At 43.8% G+C, this 20,315-nt stretch overlaps 1 protein-coding gene across 1 annotated transcript; it reads left to right on the top strand.

The window, feature by feature from the left end:
- Positions 1-2,050: 2,050 nt before the first annotated feature.
- LOC145799852 (uncharacterized) lies at positions 2,051-4,344 on the top strand. The gene is made up of 3 exons (XM_082889484.1): positions 2,051-2,660; positions 3,122-3,272; positions 3,738-4,344. Exons 1-3 carry the CDS (start codon positions 2,051-2,053, stop codon positions 4,342-4,344), a joined length of 1,368 nt encoding a protein of 455 aa, XP_082745610.1.
- The last annotated feature ends 15,971 nt before the right edge of the window (positions 4,345-20,315 follow it).

Genomic DNA, 20,315 nt, shown 5'->3' with positions numbered 1-20,315 from the left:
TACACCTTGGAGCCACCACTCAAGCGTAGAAAGTTGAGCTTACAAAATTTTATGGACCCTGTTCACTTAGTCTCATGCTCGAGTGACCGTCGAACAACCATTGAACGGAAAATTTACATAACCAGTACTTTTGCAGACTTTATAGACCGCTCGAGCGACAGAAATTGCGCCTGAGTGGACTACCCTGTTTTTGAAATTTTGAATAAGTGATCTAAGGCATATTTTGGCATCCTCATTATATCCTAGGCATTCTTAGGCCATGATTAAGACATAATAATGAGGATAAGGATTAGAAACACACCAAGATAAGAAAGAACCAAGTTAAAGAAATTCCGAGTGTGTGTTTCAATATGTATCCGTTCTGTATTTGTGTAGGTCACCTGCCATAAATCGCCTGCTATAGCTATTAGCTATCTATGAGTAATAACTTTGTAAAGCTATGTTCACGTTTAAGTATTTTCCTATGTGATATGACAAGAAATGATCTGTTTTCTAAAATGTTATGTTCTATATCAATGAATAATTGTCCATATATTAAAAAGTATTCATGGCATCCTTTGCACATGGCCCTTGCTTGGGGGTAACAATACTGTGGTCTATGAGCATAAGGCCCTTACCCCGAGGTAATATTATCGTAGTCTCATGGCCCTCACCCGAGGATAACAATATCTTGGCTTAGGTATGTTATCTGATCCCGGTACTAGAGATCCTTTTATGGAACTAGTCAAGTATGACCTTTAATGCTCTGTATCTGATTTATTAGTACTAATGGGTGTACCACATATGATCATCTGTGAAATTGAATAAGTACATGCTTCTGAACTCTGAATAAGAATATGGATCTGATATGGGACATCATTCATTAAACCTTCTATTCTATTATTATCCACTGGACTTTTGCTCACAATTTATATTATGTATATAGGTGATCAAGAGTGTGACCAGGCTCAGTGATGGCTACCTGGAAGTCTGTTGTCAACCAACCTTTGCACCTCCCGGGAGGTTCCCATATGAAAAAGTCAAGTTTTTGTGGATTATGTTAAGGATTTATTTTGTTCTTGTTTACTTGTACACTGGGCTAAGTCCTTTTTGATAATATATGTATGGTGATGCATAACTTATGTAATTTTGACGTCATATGTATATATTTAAGTTTTCAATATTCTGTCTCATGTACGTTAACAAAGCTCTATGGGCATTGTATGTTATATATATTTGTTTCTGTTACCCCTTATATTTTGTTATTCTGTTCAGAGGCCTTCAGTAATCTTAGGATTACTGGCCGGTTACGACGCTAAACCTATAGGGGTGGGTTTGGGTCGTGACAGAGTGGTATCAGAGCATGTGTTATACCTCACACACAGGCCCATATAAGCTATAGGATGTCCTAGAAAAGGATTAGCGGCATTACATCTACATGTGTGGGTGAGTGAACTATTTGAACATACTCGAACTAAAATGAAATGATGTGAACATATTTGAATCAATATGAAACAAATTGAATTGGAATTGAATACAGAGAACGAGATTATTATGCCTATGCTTATTATTGTCCTGTTTACCTATAGCAATGAAAAATACAAGAAGTGATGATACAGCTGGATCTTTTAAGGCTCAAATGAGCTGGATTGAACAAATGTTAAAAGCTTTAACAGATACAATGAGACAGCAACAAAGACAACAACCTATGCTCCCTCCACCACCTCCAGTGCCAGTTGAGCCGGAAAACACTGACATTATTTCACTGACACAGAAGTTCAACAAAATGAAGCCGCCAATCTTTCTAGGTGGTATTAAGCCGTTGAAAGTCGAAACATGGCTGCTAGAGACTGAAAAGATATTTGAAGTGTTCTCGTGCTCGGAAACTCAAAAAGTTTTTTTGGCCACCTATACTCTAAAAGAAGAAGCTAGACAATGGTGGATGCTTATTCGAGATAATAGTGGGACTATGGCGTGGAGCCAGTTTAAAGTGATATTTTATGAGAAGTATTTTTCCTAATGTTTTAGAGACCATAAAGTGTCAGAATTCCAAGAACTCAAGCAAGATAAGATGACTGTAGCCGAGTATGAGGCTAAGTTCACTGAGTTAGCCAGATTTGCTCCTCATATGGTTAACATAGATTACAAAAAGGCACAGAAATTTAAAGAGGGCCTAGATCTGGACGTGTTTGATCCAGTAGGCGTTCTGAAGTTGCCTACATATGTGGATGTACTTGACAGAGCGTTGATGGCAGAGGCCAATCTGGCAGCAATGAAACAAGCTAAAGCACCAACAACAAAATGGAGAAGTAAAAGATCTGGATCCAATTTTTGGAAGGGCCGTTTAACCTTTGCAAACAAAAAGCAAAATACTGGATTTTCAAGCAGTTCAAGTCAAAGTAGTGGATCTTTGTCAGTTTGTTCTAAATGTGGGAGGAAGCATAAAAGTGCGTGTTACCGTGTATCTGGTGCCTGTTTTCGATGTGGCAAGACTGGCCTCATGATCAGAGATTGTTCGATGAGATCTAACGATGCTAACCGTCATAAGGTAAGTTCAGCCGGATCTGTTTCTGCACCAAGAACAAATGTAAGAACCAATACTGAGAGAGAAACTTTGAGGCAAGGCCAAGTTTTTGCATTAGTACCTGGTGATGTACAGAACATCGAGTCAGTGGTGTCAGGTATGATCTTTATTTGTGCTCAACATGCCTATGTGTTGATAGATTTTGGTTCTACGTACTCTTTTGTGTCGCATGCCTTTTCCTGAAAATTAACTAGACCCTTAGAACCTTTGAATTATTTGCTATATGTATCTATACCATCTGGAGGCTCTATGTTATGTGCTTGTGTGTATCCTACATGTGACATCATAGTCAGGGATATGTTGTTATATGCTAATTTGCTACCATTGAATATTACTCATTTTGATTGTATTTTGGGTATGGATTAGTTAGCTAAATACTATGCCGCCATTGATTGTGTGGGTAAATCTGTTGTGTTTTGACCACCCGGTGTGCCTGAGTTTGTCTTTACTGGGAATGGGGTAGCTCCTCCGTCGTACTTGATTTCGTTTATGAAAACCAAGAAGTTGTTGAGAAAAGGGTGTCGGGCTACTTGTGTTGTGTATTGACTGTATCTTTAGATAGTGCTAATGTGAAAACTATTCCTGTTGTTTGTGAAATTCCTGACATATTTCATAATGACCTACCAGAGGAGTTAATTGATAGAGAAATGGAATTCACTATTGATGTAGTATCTGGGACCCAATCGATTTCTAAGACCCCTTACCGAATGTCAACCTCTGAATTGAAAGAATTGAAAGTCTAACTCTAAGAATAACTAGATAAGAAATTCATCCGACCGAGCACTTCACCTTGGGGTGCTCTAGTTTTGTTTGTCGAAAAGAATGATGAATTCTTGAGATTATGTATTGATTGCCGGGAATTAAATAAAGTAACAATCAAGAACAAATACCCCCTGCCCCGAATTGATGATCTATTTGACTAACTCCAGAGAGTCCAAGTGTTTTCCAAAATTGACCTTAAATCGGGCTATTATTAATTGAAAGTTAAGGCAGAAAACATTGAGAAAACCACTTTCCGGACTAGATATAGACACTATGAATTTTTAGTAATGCCATTTGGGATAACGAATGCACTTGTAGCTTTCATGGACTTAATGAATAGAGTGTTCAAATAATTCCTCGATAAATTCTTAGTTGTGTTTATTGATGACATTCTGATTTATTCTAAAAGTAGGAAAGGGCATGAATATCATCTGAGAACTGCCTTACAGATTTTGAGAGAAAAGAAATTGTATGCAAAACTCTCTAAATATGAATTCTGGCTTGACAGTGTAAGCTTTCTGGGGCATGTAATCAATAAAGATGGTATCTCTATTGACCCACAGAAAATTGAAACTATTGTGGACTGGCCAAGAGCAACCAATATGTCAGAAGTTCGAAGTTTTCTAGGGCTTGCAGGCTATTATCACAAATTTGTGAAAGATTTCTCCAAACTTGTTTTACCACTCACTCAACTGACACAGAAAGCTACACCATTTGATTGGAATGATCAAAGGGAGTCTATTTTCCAAGAGTTAAAAACTAGGTTAGTAACTGCACTAATTTTGACTTTGCCTAATGGTACTAATGGGTTTCAAATTTACAGTGACACTTCGTACAAAGGTTTGGGATTGAAATTGGGGAAGAATAAGATTGAAATTGTATTGCATGAACAAGGCAGGATCTTAGCTGTCATTTCCGCTCAACCTGCAATCATTGAAGAAATTAAAGAGAAACAACTTGACGATGAGTTTTTGAAGAAGATTGTTGGCTGGGATTTTTGTATGATGATAATGTGTTGAAATTTCATAATAGACTTTGTATACCGGATTGTGCTCACTTGAGGAAACGTGTTATGACTAAGGCTCACAGTTTGAAATTTGCTATGAATCCGGGTAATACGAAAATGTACAAGGATCTAAAACAGAATTTTTGGTGGCTTGGCACGAAGAAAAGTATTGATGATTTTGTAACCAAATGTTTGCATTGCCAACAAGTTAAAGCTGCACATTAACGACCCGCTGGACTACTTCAGCCGCTTCCAATACCGGAATGGAAATGGGAACATATTACCATGGACTTCATTGTGGGATTGTCTCGCTCTTCTCAAGGTATGAATTCTATTTGGGTTATTGTTGATCGTTTAACTAAATCTGCTCACTTTTTGCCTGTCAAATCTTTGTATAATACGGATAAGCTGGCTAACTTGTATGTCAATGAGATTATGAGATTACATGGTGCTAATATTTATTGTATCTGACAGCAATCACAAGTTTACTTCGAGATTCTGGCAGAGTTTACAACAGGCTTTGGGGACCGAACTGAGACTAAGCAATGCTTATCATCCACAGACAGACGGCCAATCAGAAAAAACGATACAGACTTTAGAAGATATGCTCAGAATGTGTACCCTAGATTTCCAAGGCAATTGGGAGACCTATTTACCACTGGCCGAGTTTGTGTATAACAATAGCTACCATTCGAGTATCAGTATGGCTTCGTATAAAGTTTTATATGGTAGAAAATGTCATTCTCCAATATGTTAGGCCGAGGTAGGTAACAGACCTTTGTTAGGCCCGGAACTTGTGCAAGAAACAACTGAAAATGTAAAATTGATTCAACAAAGATTGAAAATTGCACAAAGTAGCCAAAAAAGTTATGCAGATGTCCGAAGGCAAGATAAAGAATATGAAGTTGGAAATCACGTGTTCATAAAAGTGACTCCAATGAAAGGCTAGACACGATTTGGAGTGAAAGCCAAGTTGGCACCGAGATACGTTGGGCCATATGAGATTCTTAAGAAAATCAACCCAGTGACGTATCATGTAGCTTTACCGCCAGTTATGGAACATATGCATAATGTTTTTCATGTTTTTATGCTTTGGGAATATTTACGAGATCTATTCCATGTGATTGAGCCAACTATGTGCTTCTGAAGTATGATTATATGTATGAAGAGAGGCCAATTCAAATTGTGAATCGCAGAATCAAACGATTGAAGAACAAAAAAATACCGTTGGTAAAAGTTGATTGGCAAAACCACGGAGGAACCTATGTAACCTGGGAGACAGAGGAAGATATGATGAGGAGATATCCTGATTTGTTTCCTTTGGACCCGATGTTCTTCCAAAATGAAGGTAATTCGAGTTTGGAGGACCAAACTCTTTAAGGGGGGAAGCCTGTAACAACCCCAACCTATGATTAGCTGATAAACCATGATTAATTATGCCTAATGAGTAATTAAGATGAAATTTTGAATTAAATGGATGTGTATGGCATTATTTGTGTTTATGTCTGTCTGCTATAGAAATATATGTTTGTAATTCTGTTTTGTTTTGCTAATTGAAGGCCTTATCGGCATCTGATCACGAAATTGACTTGGTATATGTGTTATTTGGAATTTGTAGAATTTATGGTAAGTTTAATTAAAATTTGAATCGGAATCAAATAATTAGAATAAATAGTGTCAATTAATTATTAATTAGCGCCACTATTGGAGCCTATATAAGGCTCATGCAACCTCTAGAATACATTTTGCACTTCCATTTCCTTATCCTTGAGCTCAAAAACCGTGGGAGAGAGAGAGAGAGAGAGAGAATTGAGATAAAAAAAAGTAGGGAAATGAGGAATTGCTAGGAATTGTTGGAGAATTGCAAAGAATTTGGGAAATTAAGCTTCTACACTTGTGAATTTAAGACTCTAGGTAAGACTTTTGTCCTTAAGCTTGGTAATCAAGATTTTAATACATGAATCTAAAGAATTAAGTTGTGTAATACAAGAATTGAGCTAGAATTGATGTATTTGAGCCATATCATGCATGCATGCATAATTCTCATGATTTTGAAGTTGAATTCAAAGAAATTCCATATACATGTCCATATCTTGGCTTTGTTTTGTTCAAGGAATTCAACATGTTTTTGACCTAAACATCTCATTTGCTCATGATTGGAAACTTGGAGCTCAAATCATTTCATGCATGTTATGTTCATGTTATGTTTTCACAATTCAAGCTTGAGTTTGTACAATTAACATGCTATGGGCCTTGATTTCATGAATTGATCTTTAATTCTCTATGTTTTACAAGTTTAGACATGTTTTCTGGGGCCCAAAGGTTGTATTTTAAAGCTTTGAATTTGAGTTTTGAACTTGGGAGTGCAATCTGGAAATTCTAGAATTCTGCTCTCCGCTTGAGCGACAGAACCTGTGCTCGAGCGACCACTCTTTCTTTGGTACTCCCGCTTGAGCGACCAAAAGTTGGCTCGAGCATAAAATGCATGCTCCCAAAGTTTATAATTTTTGCAAACCGCTACAGCGATAAGAGTTGTACTCGAGCGAAGACCTCAGTCTCACGCTTGAGCGACCGTCAAGCGTGCGTCGAGCAGAAAAATCAAGCAACCAGTACTTTTGTAGAGTTTACAGACCGCTTGAGCGACCGAAATTGCACTCGAGCGACCACTCACAATTTTTAGCCTCCGTTCGAGTGAAGGAAGTTGCGCTCGAGCGAAGGCCCTGTTTTCAGCAAATTTTGTTATGTGTTTTAAAGTGCATTTTGGCATCCACATTGCATCCTAGACATTCTTATGCCATGGTTAAAACATAATAATGAGGATAAGAAGTAGAAACACACCAAGGTAAGAAAAACTAAGTTAATGATTCTGGGAATGTAATTCAGTACGTATTCATTCTGTATCTATGTAGGTCACGCGCCGCAAGTTATTTGATTTGTCTACTCTGTCTGTTTGCTTTGGAGCCATTTGTGAGTAATAACTCTGTAAAGCTATGTTTACGTTTAAGTAATTTCTTATATAATATGATATGACAATAAATGCTCTGCTTTCTGACATGTTATGTTCTAAACCAATGAATTATTGTCCATAGATTGAAAAGTATTCACGGCATCCTTAGCACAAGGCTCTAGCCCGGGGGTAACAATACTGTGGTCTATGAGCACAAGTGTGGCTCGCCTTTTTCGTGCCCCCTTTTGGAAGGTTTGAAAAGAAAGTTCTACAGTTCGAACTCCCGTGGTTCTAAATCTAATCTCCATGTGCAATGTGAAACTGATAAATATCAAAGAGTCCAAATCCAGCAAATTGTTTTGGAAAATTGATTTAGGATAAAAAAGTGCCAAAATTGGACTGTTTTGCTAGATGCAGAGTCGCCACCTAAATATTTTTTTTTGGAAAGAATTTAGAAAACCCATGACTCGTGCCAAAGGCCACGTGTCCGTCATCACCAAAGTTGCCTCAACTTGGGAACTTAGGTACGAGAGGGGAAGGTCATGAATTGAGCACCCCCACTCGCCCGATCAAAGATCGGCCTCTACTAATCATGATATGAATTTTTATAAACATTATGTGTTCTTATTCTGGTTATTAAACTAGCATTACTACATGATGCGTACAATCAAGTATAGACTAGTTTGCTCAATTTGGAATAATTCAACTCATGTTTGTTTGTGAAAATGATTTGAATTTGCCACCTCAAGTGGGCTTAAAGTTTGCGGATTTGCCACCAAACATAATGCGCTTAAAACATGATTTGCCACTCAACAAAGTGGGCTTAAAATACACATTCGTTGAATTGTTCCAATTCAAACAACAAGCCTTCATCTACAAGCATTCATGCAATTTAGCATTTAAGCACATAGTCTCATGGGAAGCATGCTAATCATGGCAACATTTACACTTATGCAAGTATGCTAAAGTATAAAAACTCACCTAGTACTCCAAACCAAGAAAATATGAGTTAGTAAAATATGTATGATTCCTAATTATATAAGATGCCTAATGCAACACATGCAATATGCAATTAATAGGTTCGGCTCCTGCACGGGGAGCAAATATTCCGGCAAGCCCGTACTCCTTTCTTCCAAGCTCTCTGTCTGTCTGATCGACCTGCGAACACAACGGCGGTGAGCTACCCGGTGGTGTGTGGCCAGAAAACCCTTCGACGGTCAAGTTAGCACACACTCTGGTAGAGAGAGAGAGAGAGGAGAGTTGAGTGTAAGTGTAAGTGTTTTTCTCACCAAATGATCATCTGTCTCAGCATGGGGGGTGCAGACATGCTTATATACCTTCTGCGCCCCAAATCTAATCCCATTAGTCTCTCGACACGTGGTGCTACTATCTCATCAGTCAGTACAAATCCAGCAATCACCACCTAACCAATCTGTTAGAGTACCTCGGCGGAGCTCGACAGATCGGCGGAACCTCCTCGGTTTATTCTGACCGCGCTGCGCGGTGTACCTATATGATCCATTCGTCGTGCTCCTGTACGACCGAGCTCGGCCGCATTCCGACGAGTCGAGCCCGAGGTAGGTCGGTCAGGTTAGCCGTCGGCCCTACTGCCGAGCTAACGCGTGCCTCCGTGGAAACCACAGAGGCAAGCAGACAGCCCAACCGCACTCCTAGTAGACCGGTTTCAGTACCAAGAAGCCAAGTAGCTCGGTCCACATACGCCTTTTGCCTTAACCGAGCAAAACCTTTCTGGACAAGCCCATGCTACCATGGCCCAATTATGTTCAGCCCATAATCTGCCCGGCCGTTACCGCGGCCCAATCCAGCTCATAAATCTCCCTTTCAATTGCCCCTTAATTCCGTCCGCAAAAGCGTGACCGGGATTACATGATCCGACCGGGGTAGACCCTTCCTCGGTGTTCGGTTTGTAAGACGACAACCGGGCTAGTTGATACGACTGTCTTCCAAACTCACCCGGTCGACGCCTCGACCATCTTGTCGCTTCAGTACTGACTCCGCCATCAATAGGGACACGTATCGCTCGCCCATTGGCCTAGAGCAGCCAACCATCACATCCCTTCACATTCAAATTTTTGGCGGTTCTTCACCCCTACAAACATGCCATATCCTCCTTCATTTCCTCCCCTTTAACCTTCGACGTTCCAGAGCTCTAACCTCCATTCTTGTTCTTTTTCTCCATTCGTGCGTGAAAACTCAGATTCAACCCCCTTCCTGGTAAGTCCTTTGAGCACTTTATTGTTATTTCACTTGATATTTCACATTCTAGGGCACTAAATCCGTAGGTTTTAGGATATACCCCTCCCAAAACCTTCACTTGCCCCTATTCTCTTCGCTGTTCTTCAATCCCAGTGATGAACACATGAACACATGAAGATCTGGAGCGGACCGGGCTCCAGGTCTTCTTTTGATCCCAAAACACATTGAGACCTAGCAACTTACAAGTTTGCCAAAACCTTAGTAGAAACCGAGGTAGACAGAGGACTTGACCGCTCTACCGGGCTAACAATTGGTCCGCTTGAGCGACCGAGCTCCTTGATTTGCCTTTGCGTCCGAGGTGGTCTAGCACTCTTCATGATCGAGCTAAAGTCAAGCTCGTTTTGCGTGACCGCGCTTCTACTTACACTTGCCATCCTTTTCCTGCAGAGTCCAAAGGGACCACAGTCCAAATACTGAGGCTCTCAAAAACTGAGCAGCCATCAAATAAGAGTTTGTGCCAAACCACCTCAGCCGAGCTAAGACTAGCCGGTCACACATGGGGCGCTATCACTTCTTGGTTGATACGCCGGCCGCTCTAGCCGCATTCTGGGAAGAATACGGTATCCCGGACGACGTCCACCTAGAGCTCGGTGAAGAGAAAACGACTCCTTAGGACAGATTCGACCAGTGCCCCTTCACCGTGCTTTCCATCATAGAAGGTGGGCTCTGCTTCCCGGTCAACCCGCTTATCTGCGAATTCTTGCGGCGTACCGGGCTAGCTCCAACCCAAGTTTCAACTAACACTTATCGAATAATCAACGGGTTCCACGAGCTAAACAACCTGTTAGGAACCAACTTAGGTCTGGCCGAGATACTCCGCCAATACACCTTAGGGCACACAAGCGATGGCCTCGCCTACTATTTAAATATCAGACCGGGCAAAGAGAAAATAGTGACCGGTACCCCAGACAAGGACTTGCATGACGATGACTTTTTTTGGGTGTCCGGCAACTATGAAACGGCCGAGGTGCCGGGCTAGTATATCAGCAAGAATTTCGGCGAGACATGTAAGTCGTTCTAATTGCTCAGTCAATTTGCCACATTTCATTGCTCTGTACTTAACATTTTTCCTACTTTCCTTTGTAGCAATCGACGCTTTGCAAGTCAACTACCGCTATCCCAACGAAGCAGCCATCAGAACCGTGCTCCACTACCGCAACCGGGATTGCCATGACCTCCTCGGTTACACACTGACATATAGATATTCAGCACCACGCTGAAGTAAAGTCACAAACTTTCTTCGCGCTCCATCTCCACCTCCTAATCCCACATTGTCGGACGTGCCATTCATTCGGTTGACCGAGGTAGAAGACATGGCAAAGAGAAGCCGCATCAGAAACCTCATCACGGCTACCTCCACCGAGCTACTGAGCATCCCAACCCGAACAGATGCTGCCGATCAATCGAGTGGGACCGTGGTCGCACTAGCGTCTCCTACTGCCGGGCTAGAAAAAGGCCACGTACCGCCAACCCCTCCGCCGAGCTAGTTATGGAGTTGAACACCGAGCAACCCGCAATGGCAGCTGACCCAATACCGCCTTGGAGGCCACAACTCAAGCACCGGGGTAAGGAGATCCCGACGAATGCCTCGGTCAAAGGTAACAAAGAGCATCTACTCGCCTTTGACCTATCGAAAGCCTTGCTTCTGCCGAGCGACGTGGTCGGCAGCGACCATGTGCTGGACACCCGGTTGGGGAAGTCCTCGGTCAAGTCTATGACCAGGGTAAGAATTTTTCCAGCTTTTACAAAATTTTTCAAGTGTTTGCTCGGTTTCTAATCAGACTCCACTTCTATAGGCCATCCAGAAACAACACTTGGTGTTGGAGCGCATTTATAGACTCTGGCAGAAGGCGTCCGACTCTGCCAACCAAGTAGAGCACTTTCAGACCGAGCTGGGGCGGTCTAAGGCATCCTTAGAGATAACAAACGTTGACAACTCCAAACTGCTCGGTCAACTTGGGACAGCCAAGAAAGAGAGAGACACTCTTCGAGCCGAGCTAGATGTGCTGAAGCAGTCCAGAAAGGATGAGGTGGACGAAGCAAACAACGCCGGTTTCAAGGAGGCCGAAGAGAACTACACCAAGCAGGTCGAGGCCACCAAGGACATATTCTTCAAGTTCGGTTGGAAGGCTGCTTGCGAACAGCTCGGCCAAGGATCTGGGACCGACATGTTTGTCTCTCCCTCCGTTGTTTTCCTGCCGATCTACATGGTGCCCTACGCTAATGACGTCTTCACCGCGTTGCAGGTTGAAGCCGAGGAAGAAGGTCCGGAGGAAGGCGAGGAGAATGCTGAGGGAGACGACCGCACTGAACCGGTTGACCAAGTTGAGAACGGCGTCCAAGAAACCACAGCTACAGTCGACCTGGAGGCAACCGCAGCCGGGGATGAATTCGCTGACCTGTCCCCCTTGGCTTAGTTTTTGTCTTTTTTGTCTTCTTTCTTTTTGTCTGAACATATAACCGGGCTATCGGCCCCTCCTCTTGTAATTATTGTGCATTTCAATGAAAAAGTTTTATTTTCATCAAGTGTTTGCACGGTCTCCAAGCTAAACAACTTCAGCCGGACAAAATACTTTGGCAAAACAAACCAGCTTGTTTAACTTATTTAACCGTAATAAAACATCTCGGTTTAAGTTCTATGAAAGTTGAATAAATCATCAACTCAGTCAATCGGAGTACAAAATCTCAGTTGAAATTTCAAAGTTGAGCAAACCATCAACTCATTCAACCGGAACAGGACATCTCGGTTGAGATCTCAAGTTGAGCAAATCATCAACTCATTCAACCGGAATAGGACATCTCAATTGAGATCTCAAAGTTGAGCAAACTATTAACTCATTCAACTGGAATAGGACATCTCGGTTGAGATCTCAACTTGAGCAAATCATCAACTCATTCAACCGAAGTAAGACATCTCGGTTGAGATTTCACAGTTGAGCAAACCATCAACTCATTCAACCGGAATAGGACATCTCGGTTGAGATCTCAAAGTTGAGCAAACCATCAACTCATTTAACCAGAATAAGACATCTCGGTTGAGATTTCAAAGTGAAAAACAACAATCAGAATGCTAAAGCAAAGATCAGACACTTCTATATATTGACAAAAAGAATATTACATTCTGAAGTGTTAGGCAAAAAATTCCTTTGCACAAAAAGAACACAAAAGCTAAAAATAATACAGTTTCAGGTTGGCCGCATTCCATGGCCGGGGTATTCCTCTTCCATCTCTTCCCTCCAAATCCTCCAAGTGGTATGCCCCCTTGCCTGCCAGACCGGTTATCTTGTAGGGTCCTTCCCAGTTTGCCCCTAGTTTGCCTTCACCTGGCACCAGGGTGTTGCTCACGACCTTCCGTAAAACCAAGTCGCCTACTTTGAACGGTCTGGGGTGCACCGTCTTGTTGTATTTTCTGGAAAGCTCTTGTTGGTAGGTGGCCACATGGATAAGAGCCTTTTTTCGGCGTTCTTCCATGAGGTCCAATTCCAGGTCGATGGTGTCAAAGTTTAGCTCGGGCTCAAAACTTTCACTTCTGAGGGTGGGCATACCAACTTCCAAAGGAATGACCGCCTCCATGCCGTATGCCAAGGCAAAAAGAGTTTCCCTGGTAGATCGCCGCGGGGTTGTTCGGTAGGCCCAAAGGACGCTTGGAAGTTCTTCGGCCCATTTTCCCTTGGCTTTCTCAAGCCGTTTCTTCAACCCATCAAGGATGATCTTGTTCGATGCTTCGGCTTGGCCGTTAGACTACGGGTAGGCTGGGGTAGAGTTGTAGAATTCAATCTTTAAGTTTTCACAAAACCCTTTGAATAGGCGGTCGTCGAATTGGGTGCCGTTATCAGAGATCAGAATCTTTGGGACGCCAAACCGCGTTACCATATTCTGCTAGACAAACCGTTTTACGTCCTTCTCCTTGTTCTCCGAATGGCTTTGCGCCGAGGAAAACATTCAGGTGATGACAAATAAAGCTCGGATCGATGCCGAGCATGTCGTAAGGCGACCATGCGAAGACTTTAATATTCGCCATCAAGAATTCCACCATCTCGTTCCTTTCCTGTGCGGTGAGGCTTGAGCCTAGCAGAAAGAACTTGTTCGGGCTATCAGTGTCAATCCACACTTCTACCAACTCTTCAACGGCTTTGTCCTCAGCTTTAGTGCCCACATCGTCAAGGACTCCCTAGTCTTCCGGGCCTTCTATCATTTGGACGAAGCCTTTGGCAGCTCGGCTCCCGTTCACTGCCACGAAGCATTGCTTCGACTTGATCGCTCCAAACCTCCTCAATTGCCCCCATAGCCGAGGGAAATCTCATTACCTGATGGTAGATCGACGCTACGGCTTGCATAGCGTGAAGCCATCCCTTTCCAAGGATTAGGTTATATGTAGACGGCACTTACAATACCCAAAACTCCACTTGCTTGACCACGGATTCCGCTTTGACCAGCAGAATAATTTTTCCCAAAGGCCACTCCAGTTGTGAGTTGAAACCAACCAGTAGCGAAGTTGCCGGAGCCAAGTCTGTATCTCGGAGTTTGAGCTGTTTGAACGCGTCGTAATACATGATTTCGACCGAGCTTCCCTGGTAGATCAAGATACGCTTGACATCGAATTCTTTGACGCGGAGTGTGACCACCAAGGCATCATTGTGCGGCGTCTGAATGCGCTCTAGGTCCCTTGAGGAGAAACTGATCACGTCTTTCTCTTCGGCCTTCCCCCTTTTGATCGCGGGCTGGACCAACAAAACTTTCCTCATGTGTTCTGCCTTCTTGATCATACCTCAGAGCTCGCATACATGCGCCGACTCTACTATACCGTGGATGACATTAACAACTCCTTGTGGGGGAAACTCCGGGTCATCCTATTCACGCGGGTCACCCGGGGCTTGATGTGCGGCTTTCACACTCCCATCAATGTAAAGGTCCAAGTGTCCGGCTGCGACTAGCTCCTCCAAGTGTTGCTTCAGAGGCAAGCAGTCCTCTGTCCTGTGTCTGTGCTTCCGGTGAAATGTGCAGCGATACCGCGGATTGAAGCCTTTTTGCGCATCACCTAACTTAGCAGGAAATCAGACATAATCCTCGTCACGGATTTCACTAAGTATACGATAGATTGGGATCTTAAAGACCGTGGTGATGCCCGTCCGAGCTTTCAGCCTTCTATTTGCATCAGCTACGTCGTCACGGGGGTATTCATCTCGGTCATTCTGCCAACCCCTACCCCGGTTTCGACGATTTGAACCTCGATCGGACTCCTTGGCGCGATCATTTGAACGACTGGCCTCCTGTCTGACCGCGTGCACCTTGCCAGCCGACCTCTTGTCTACTGCTACCGGAGTTGCCTTCGCGGTAGATGCTGCCGCATCATCCTCTACTCGGATGCGTTCATTGATGCGCTGCATGAGTTGGCCCATGGATGTCGGTTGGTGCATGGTAAGTGAGTCCCGCAATCTATGTCCGACCGGGAGACCACGCTTATATTGTGTGATTGCCAGGTTGACCGGGCAATCCAAGATCTCATTGAAGGTTTCCTAGTATCTGGAGTTGTATGCCTTGAGTGTGTCGCTTGGCTCCATCTTGACACTAAGAAGGTGGTGTTGGTTTTGAAACGCGTCACAAAGGCTTCCGCCAACTGTTACCACCGTTCAATGCTCCCCTCCGGCAGCCTCTCAAACCATTTCAAGCCCAGCTCGCCCAAACTTGATGGGAAGATAAGGCACATAAGAGCGTCATTCCGCCTATGTCCGGCCATGACCTGTCGGAAGTGGCTTACATGCATATATGGATTGGTCTTTCCGTCGTAAAGCGTGAACTTTGGCTGGTGAAAGCCCACAGGGAACGGAGTGATTTCTATCTCAAGGGAGAAAGGGGAGGCGCTCAGCCTTGCCAAATCCGTGTCTAGGGGGAGTGGCACGGCTAGGCGTGGTGGTGGCATTACGACCTCTTCACTGACGTGACCCCCGTAAGAAAGCCGCTGGAGCGCCGGCACCTTTTGAGCCTCTCGCCGGCGAGCCCACTCTTTCAAGACTGCCCGCAAGTCCTCTAAGCGAACGAAATAGGAATATCTTAACGCCGTCGCCAGACGTGAGGTTTAATAGGTACTATCTTGCGCGCTAGACTTCTCTGCATGCGCGTCGAAATCTCCAACCTTGTAACTTCCGGTGATAGAAAGGGACGGGGTGTGTCACTAGCTTTAATTGCCTGAACGATAGAGTTGGGTGCGCTCACTGTGGTCTCCCACTCCAACTACACCCTTCCCTTTCACATGCCGCTTAAGATCCTCCATCTCCGCCGCCATTCTCCGGATGACAGCGTCTTGGTCCCTTAGCTTGTGTTCCAGACATCCGGCGTGCGATTCTCTCCGCCGCCGGTGTCCGTCTAGACTCCGCGAATGACCAAAGCTTCTTCTGCGCTTATCCCGCGCGTCTCTGGAATGTCCTCCTGAAGGAGTCTCTAAGTCCGCCATGTTTAGAATGGCAGGGAGTCCTTCTCTCCGTTTAGCAAACTCCGGGGTGGCACCGTCGATGGCGGACAATGGAATCTCGTCGTTGTTCGCCATGAAAGGCGATCAGATGAACTTGAAAGACAACGTGTTGTTCAATAGTTTTCCCACAGACGATGCCAATTGTACGGGGAGCAAATATTCTGGCAAGCCCGTACTCCTTTCTTCCAAGCTCTCTGTCTGTCCGATCGACCTACGAATACAACGGCGGTGAGCTACCCAATGGTGTGTGGCTGGAAAACCCTCTGACGGTCAAGTTAGCACACACTCTGGTAGAGAGAAAGAGAGAGGAGAGTTGAGTGTAAGTGTTTTTCTCACCAAATGATCATCTGTCTCAGCATGGGGGGCGCAGACATGCTTATATACCTTCTGCGCCCCAAATCTAATCCCATTAGTCTCTCGACACGTGGTGCTACTATCTTATCAGTCAGCACAAATCCAGCAATCACCACCTAACCAATCTGTTAGGGTACCTCGGCGGAGCTCGGCAGATCGGCGGAACTTCCCCAGTTTATTCTTGTAGACACCCCATTTTTTACCGTCCTCAAGACTTGGACGTCACCGATGGAACACTCGGTGATCATCCATGTTCGTGTTCATTTTGAGTTCCCGGAGGCCTTGGTTACGCGCCTTGCCTCAGGATCTCTCAACTTGTTCGTCTTGCGTTTGGTTTTGCACCAAATACTTGTGTTTTTGCTTTGAAGGGCAGGGAATGGCTTGTTGGCCATCCCCACACCCCATCGGCCTTCCCTTTGCATCACCAGCCATTAATTGCTGCCACCGGCCATGGTTTCTTAATACCAACGGCCGGTCGGCACTCTATATGGCCGGCTGGCACTTTATTTGGCCGGTGACCTATTTTGCTGGACGGTGTGACCTTTTTGCACCCTTCAGACTTGGTGCATGCCAGCTGTACCAGCTGGAATGCACCAACACTCCTCCCCGTGCATAAAGTGGCTGTTTTGAGCCTTTGCACCCCTTTTCCTTCTAGAAGGTTGAACCCTTTGGCCAAGCTTCTTGAGGAAGCTTGGCCAGCTGTCCAAGCTTCCTCAAGAAGCCTTGACTCCTTTGCCCCCTTTGCCCCTTTCACTTAGCTTCTTTGAGAAGCTTAAACCATTTCCCTTTGCCTATATAAGGACCCCTCTTCTCCCATTGTCAAGGGTTGGTGGTTTTGAAAGAAAAACCAGAGCTTATACATATATATATTTGATATATACACCCTCTCTCTCTATATTTTACTCTCTCTCCTCCCTTGTGTGTGTTTTGTGGCCTAAAAGTGTGTTTTTACCTTAGTTTTGCACTAAGACACACACTACCACACCTTGCTTCGAGTTTGAGAGACATTGAGGGTTGATTCTTAAGGTTTTGGACTGATTTTGGTCAGAAAAAAGTAGCTGGACCAACTGTTCTTGAAGTGTTCTTCAAGGGTGAGTTTCTTGCTTTATTTTCTCCAATCTTGCATTGGCTTTTGACCTATCTTGCATATTGATTTGAGCTTTGTGTATAACTAAAAAAAGTCTTATATTTTCATTCTTAAGAACTTTCATTAAGGGTGTTTTGGCATTGGGGGTCGAAATCCCCCTCTTAGGTCTCTTTTGGCCCCTTTTGGTGTCTTTTTCTTTAAGCCTTATTTGCTTTGTTGTATTAGCCTTCTCACCACTGAAATCCAGTGGATTTTCAGTGGTGAAGAAGATGGTTTGAAGTCTTGTACAGGGGAGGGACACCCCTCTCCCTTTGTGTCTCATTTGTGCATGTTTCGGGCTCATAAGGGTAGCATATATGCTTGGTTGTTTTTGGCTCCATATCAGATGTTTTTGGTGCTATTTAGGTCACATGTTATCTCTGTTTTTGGTCGGATTGGTGGCCCTTTGCATGCTTAACATACTTGCTTTGTATTCCCTTGTTTGTGCCTAGAAATGCATCATGACTTTTGACTACCATGCTCTCATATTTTGGTTTCACTTTGTGAAGTTCTTGACCATATTTTGTCATGCATGAGGTCTGTTGGCCACTGATTTGGTCTTGTTTAGCATGCTTGATATAGTTGCTTTGCATTTTGGATCATGAGCCTTGAGTGTATGGATCATTAACATGCCTAGCTTGGCCTGTTATCATCATTTGGCATTAGTTGAAATCATATTCCAGTCCATATAATGTGGTCTTACATTGTCCTTTGTGTCTCTTTCAATGCCTTGAAGTGTTGTGTTTTCATGCCTTGACATGTGCATTGTGTATGCCTATGTGTTTGGGTCATTTTAGGGCTGCCATACCAGCGGGTTTTGGAGCTATTTTGTACGCTAAAATTCTGTTTTTGGGTTGTATAGTTCATGCCATGCTTGTTTGGGTTAGTGGTAGTGGAGTGCCCTATTGTTATGCCTTTGCCTTGGGCCCTTTTTGACTTGCATGCTTGTAGTGCATTTTGTCCATCACTTGAGACACTTTTGGCCACTGTTTTGGGGGGTGTTTGAGGCCTCCCATTTCAGTCTAAGTCCCTTCTCGGACATGGTTGTATGCGTGACTTGTTGTCTCTAATCGCATGCTTGCATTGTACCATATTAGCATTGCATGATGAGTTGCATTGTAGCATTGCATGTTAGGAACATTGCATGCTTGCCATGATATGTTGCATTACATTTGGCATGCTTTGCATTTTAGTGATATGTTGCACTTTCGAGCCATGTTTGCATAACATGCATTGCATTGCTTGGTTTGGGGTGTCAAACCAAGTGTGAGGGGGGAGAAGTGTTCATACTACAAGTGATGTAACGCGTCTCAACTCTCGGTCACCGAGGCCCTTGACTTTGGCATGATAGGGTTTTGGTATTCATTTATATGTTGCATGCATTTTCATTGAATTACAACCTTGGCTTCTTAGGCCATCATGCATCAAAATGCATGATTGATGGCCCGAGGGTCGAGGGTCATGCTCCCTTGAGTCCCTTGCATGATAGAGAGTGTGCCCGCGTATACATTTGCTTGAAATTCCATGCCATACACTGTCTGTCCTTGTTGCTGTCAAAAACCAGTTTCTGCAGGGAGTTTTTGCCGACCGGCACTGTAGAGTGCCGACCGGCCATGGATTGGTGGCCGATAATATGAAACCCCAGCCGATGGATAAGTTCCATGGCCGGTGGGTATTCCCTTCAGCCGATGGTGTCCTACAGGGTTCAGGGAACCTGTCCCAGGATTTTGGCAGTTTTCAGAGAAGCAGGGCAGTGTAAACAGAGGCAGCAGTGGTATGGTACGGGCTTTCGGGGCAAGATAAATCCGAGCATGCATCATTCACGCATCCCGAGGCGGGGGCTGCGGCCATCTTCTCTTTGCATTTAATTTGCTAATTAGATTAGAAATTTTGTAATAATTAATTTAGTATTATTTATTCGGATTGTAATATTTATTTGGACCCTCCGAGTGAGGGCAATTGTGTAATAAGTGTGGGTGCGTGTGTGCATGTTTTCCAACCCCCACTTCTTTCTCCCTTTTATTTACCCGCTTATGATGGTAGACTAGGACATATTTAAATTAGCATACCTTATGCTATGCATGCGTGCATCCACACATTTGTCTTACATGCATCGGGCTCGACGCATCACTCTAACTGCATTTGTATTTTAATTTCAAATTGAATACGTGTTAGTTGTAGCATTGCACATGTCATTGTAGATTAGCCGAGCCTATCTTAGTTGTATTTTGCATGTGTTGCATTAGCCATCTTAACATGAACTAGGATCATGCATATGATTACTAACTAGTTTCTGTTTGGCTTGGAGTACTCTGTAAGTTCTTTTGCTTTAGCATCCTTGCATGCGTATGAGTGTTGCCATGATAGCATGATTACCATGAGGCTAGCTGCTTATGTGATATAACTGCTTGAATGCCTGTGGGTGAAGGTTGGATTGTCTGAGTTGGAATAGCTCATTGAAATCCGTGTTTCAGCCTACTTGCGAGTAGCAAATTCCAAAACATATTTCAAAACAAACGGATATGCAATGCTTATTTCCAAATTAGGCGATCTAGTCTATACTTTTGTGCTGTGCGCATAACATAGTAATTCTAGGCTAATAATCGGGATAAGAACACATAACGTTTTCAAAAACGGATATCACGGTTAGTAGAGGCCGATCTTCGGATCGGGCGAGAGGGGGTGCTCATAGCTGACCTTCCCCAATCGTACCCTAGCTCCCGAGCCGAGGCAACTTTGGTGATGACGGACACGTGGCCTTTGGCACTGAGTCAGGGTTTCCTAAATCCTCCCTTAAAAAATATTTAGGTG

This window comes from Camellia sinensis, chromosome 9 (genome assembly GCF_055761805.1).
Source record: "Camellia sinensis isolate YWXY chromosome 9, ASM5576180v1, whole genome shotgun sequence".
Lineage (NCBI taxonomy): Eukaryota > Viridiplantae > Streptophyta > Magnoliopsida > Ericales > Theaceae > Camellia > Camellia sinensis.
This window is presented reverse-complemented; position numbering and strand designations above follow the sequence as displayed.

Excerpts from the sequence above, each read along its gene's own strand:
- LOC145799852 (XM_082889484.1), top strand. The coding sequence starts at position 2,051 with ATGACTGTAGCCGAGTATGAGGCTAAGTTCACTGAGTTAGCCAGATTT. Across the intron at positions 2,661-3,121 it reads CATCGAGTCAGTGGTGTCAG|ATAGTGCTAATGTGAAAACT; the intron begins GTATGATCTTTA and ends CTGTATCTTTAG. Across the intron at positions 3,273-3,737 it reads TCTAAGACCCCTTACCGAAT|GAAAGGGCATGAATATCATC; the intron begins GTCAACCTCTGA and ends TTCTAAAAGTAG.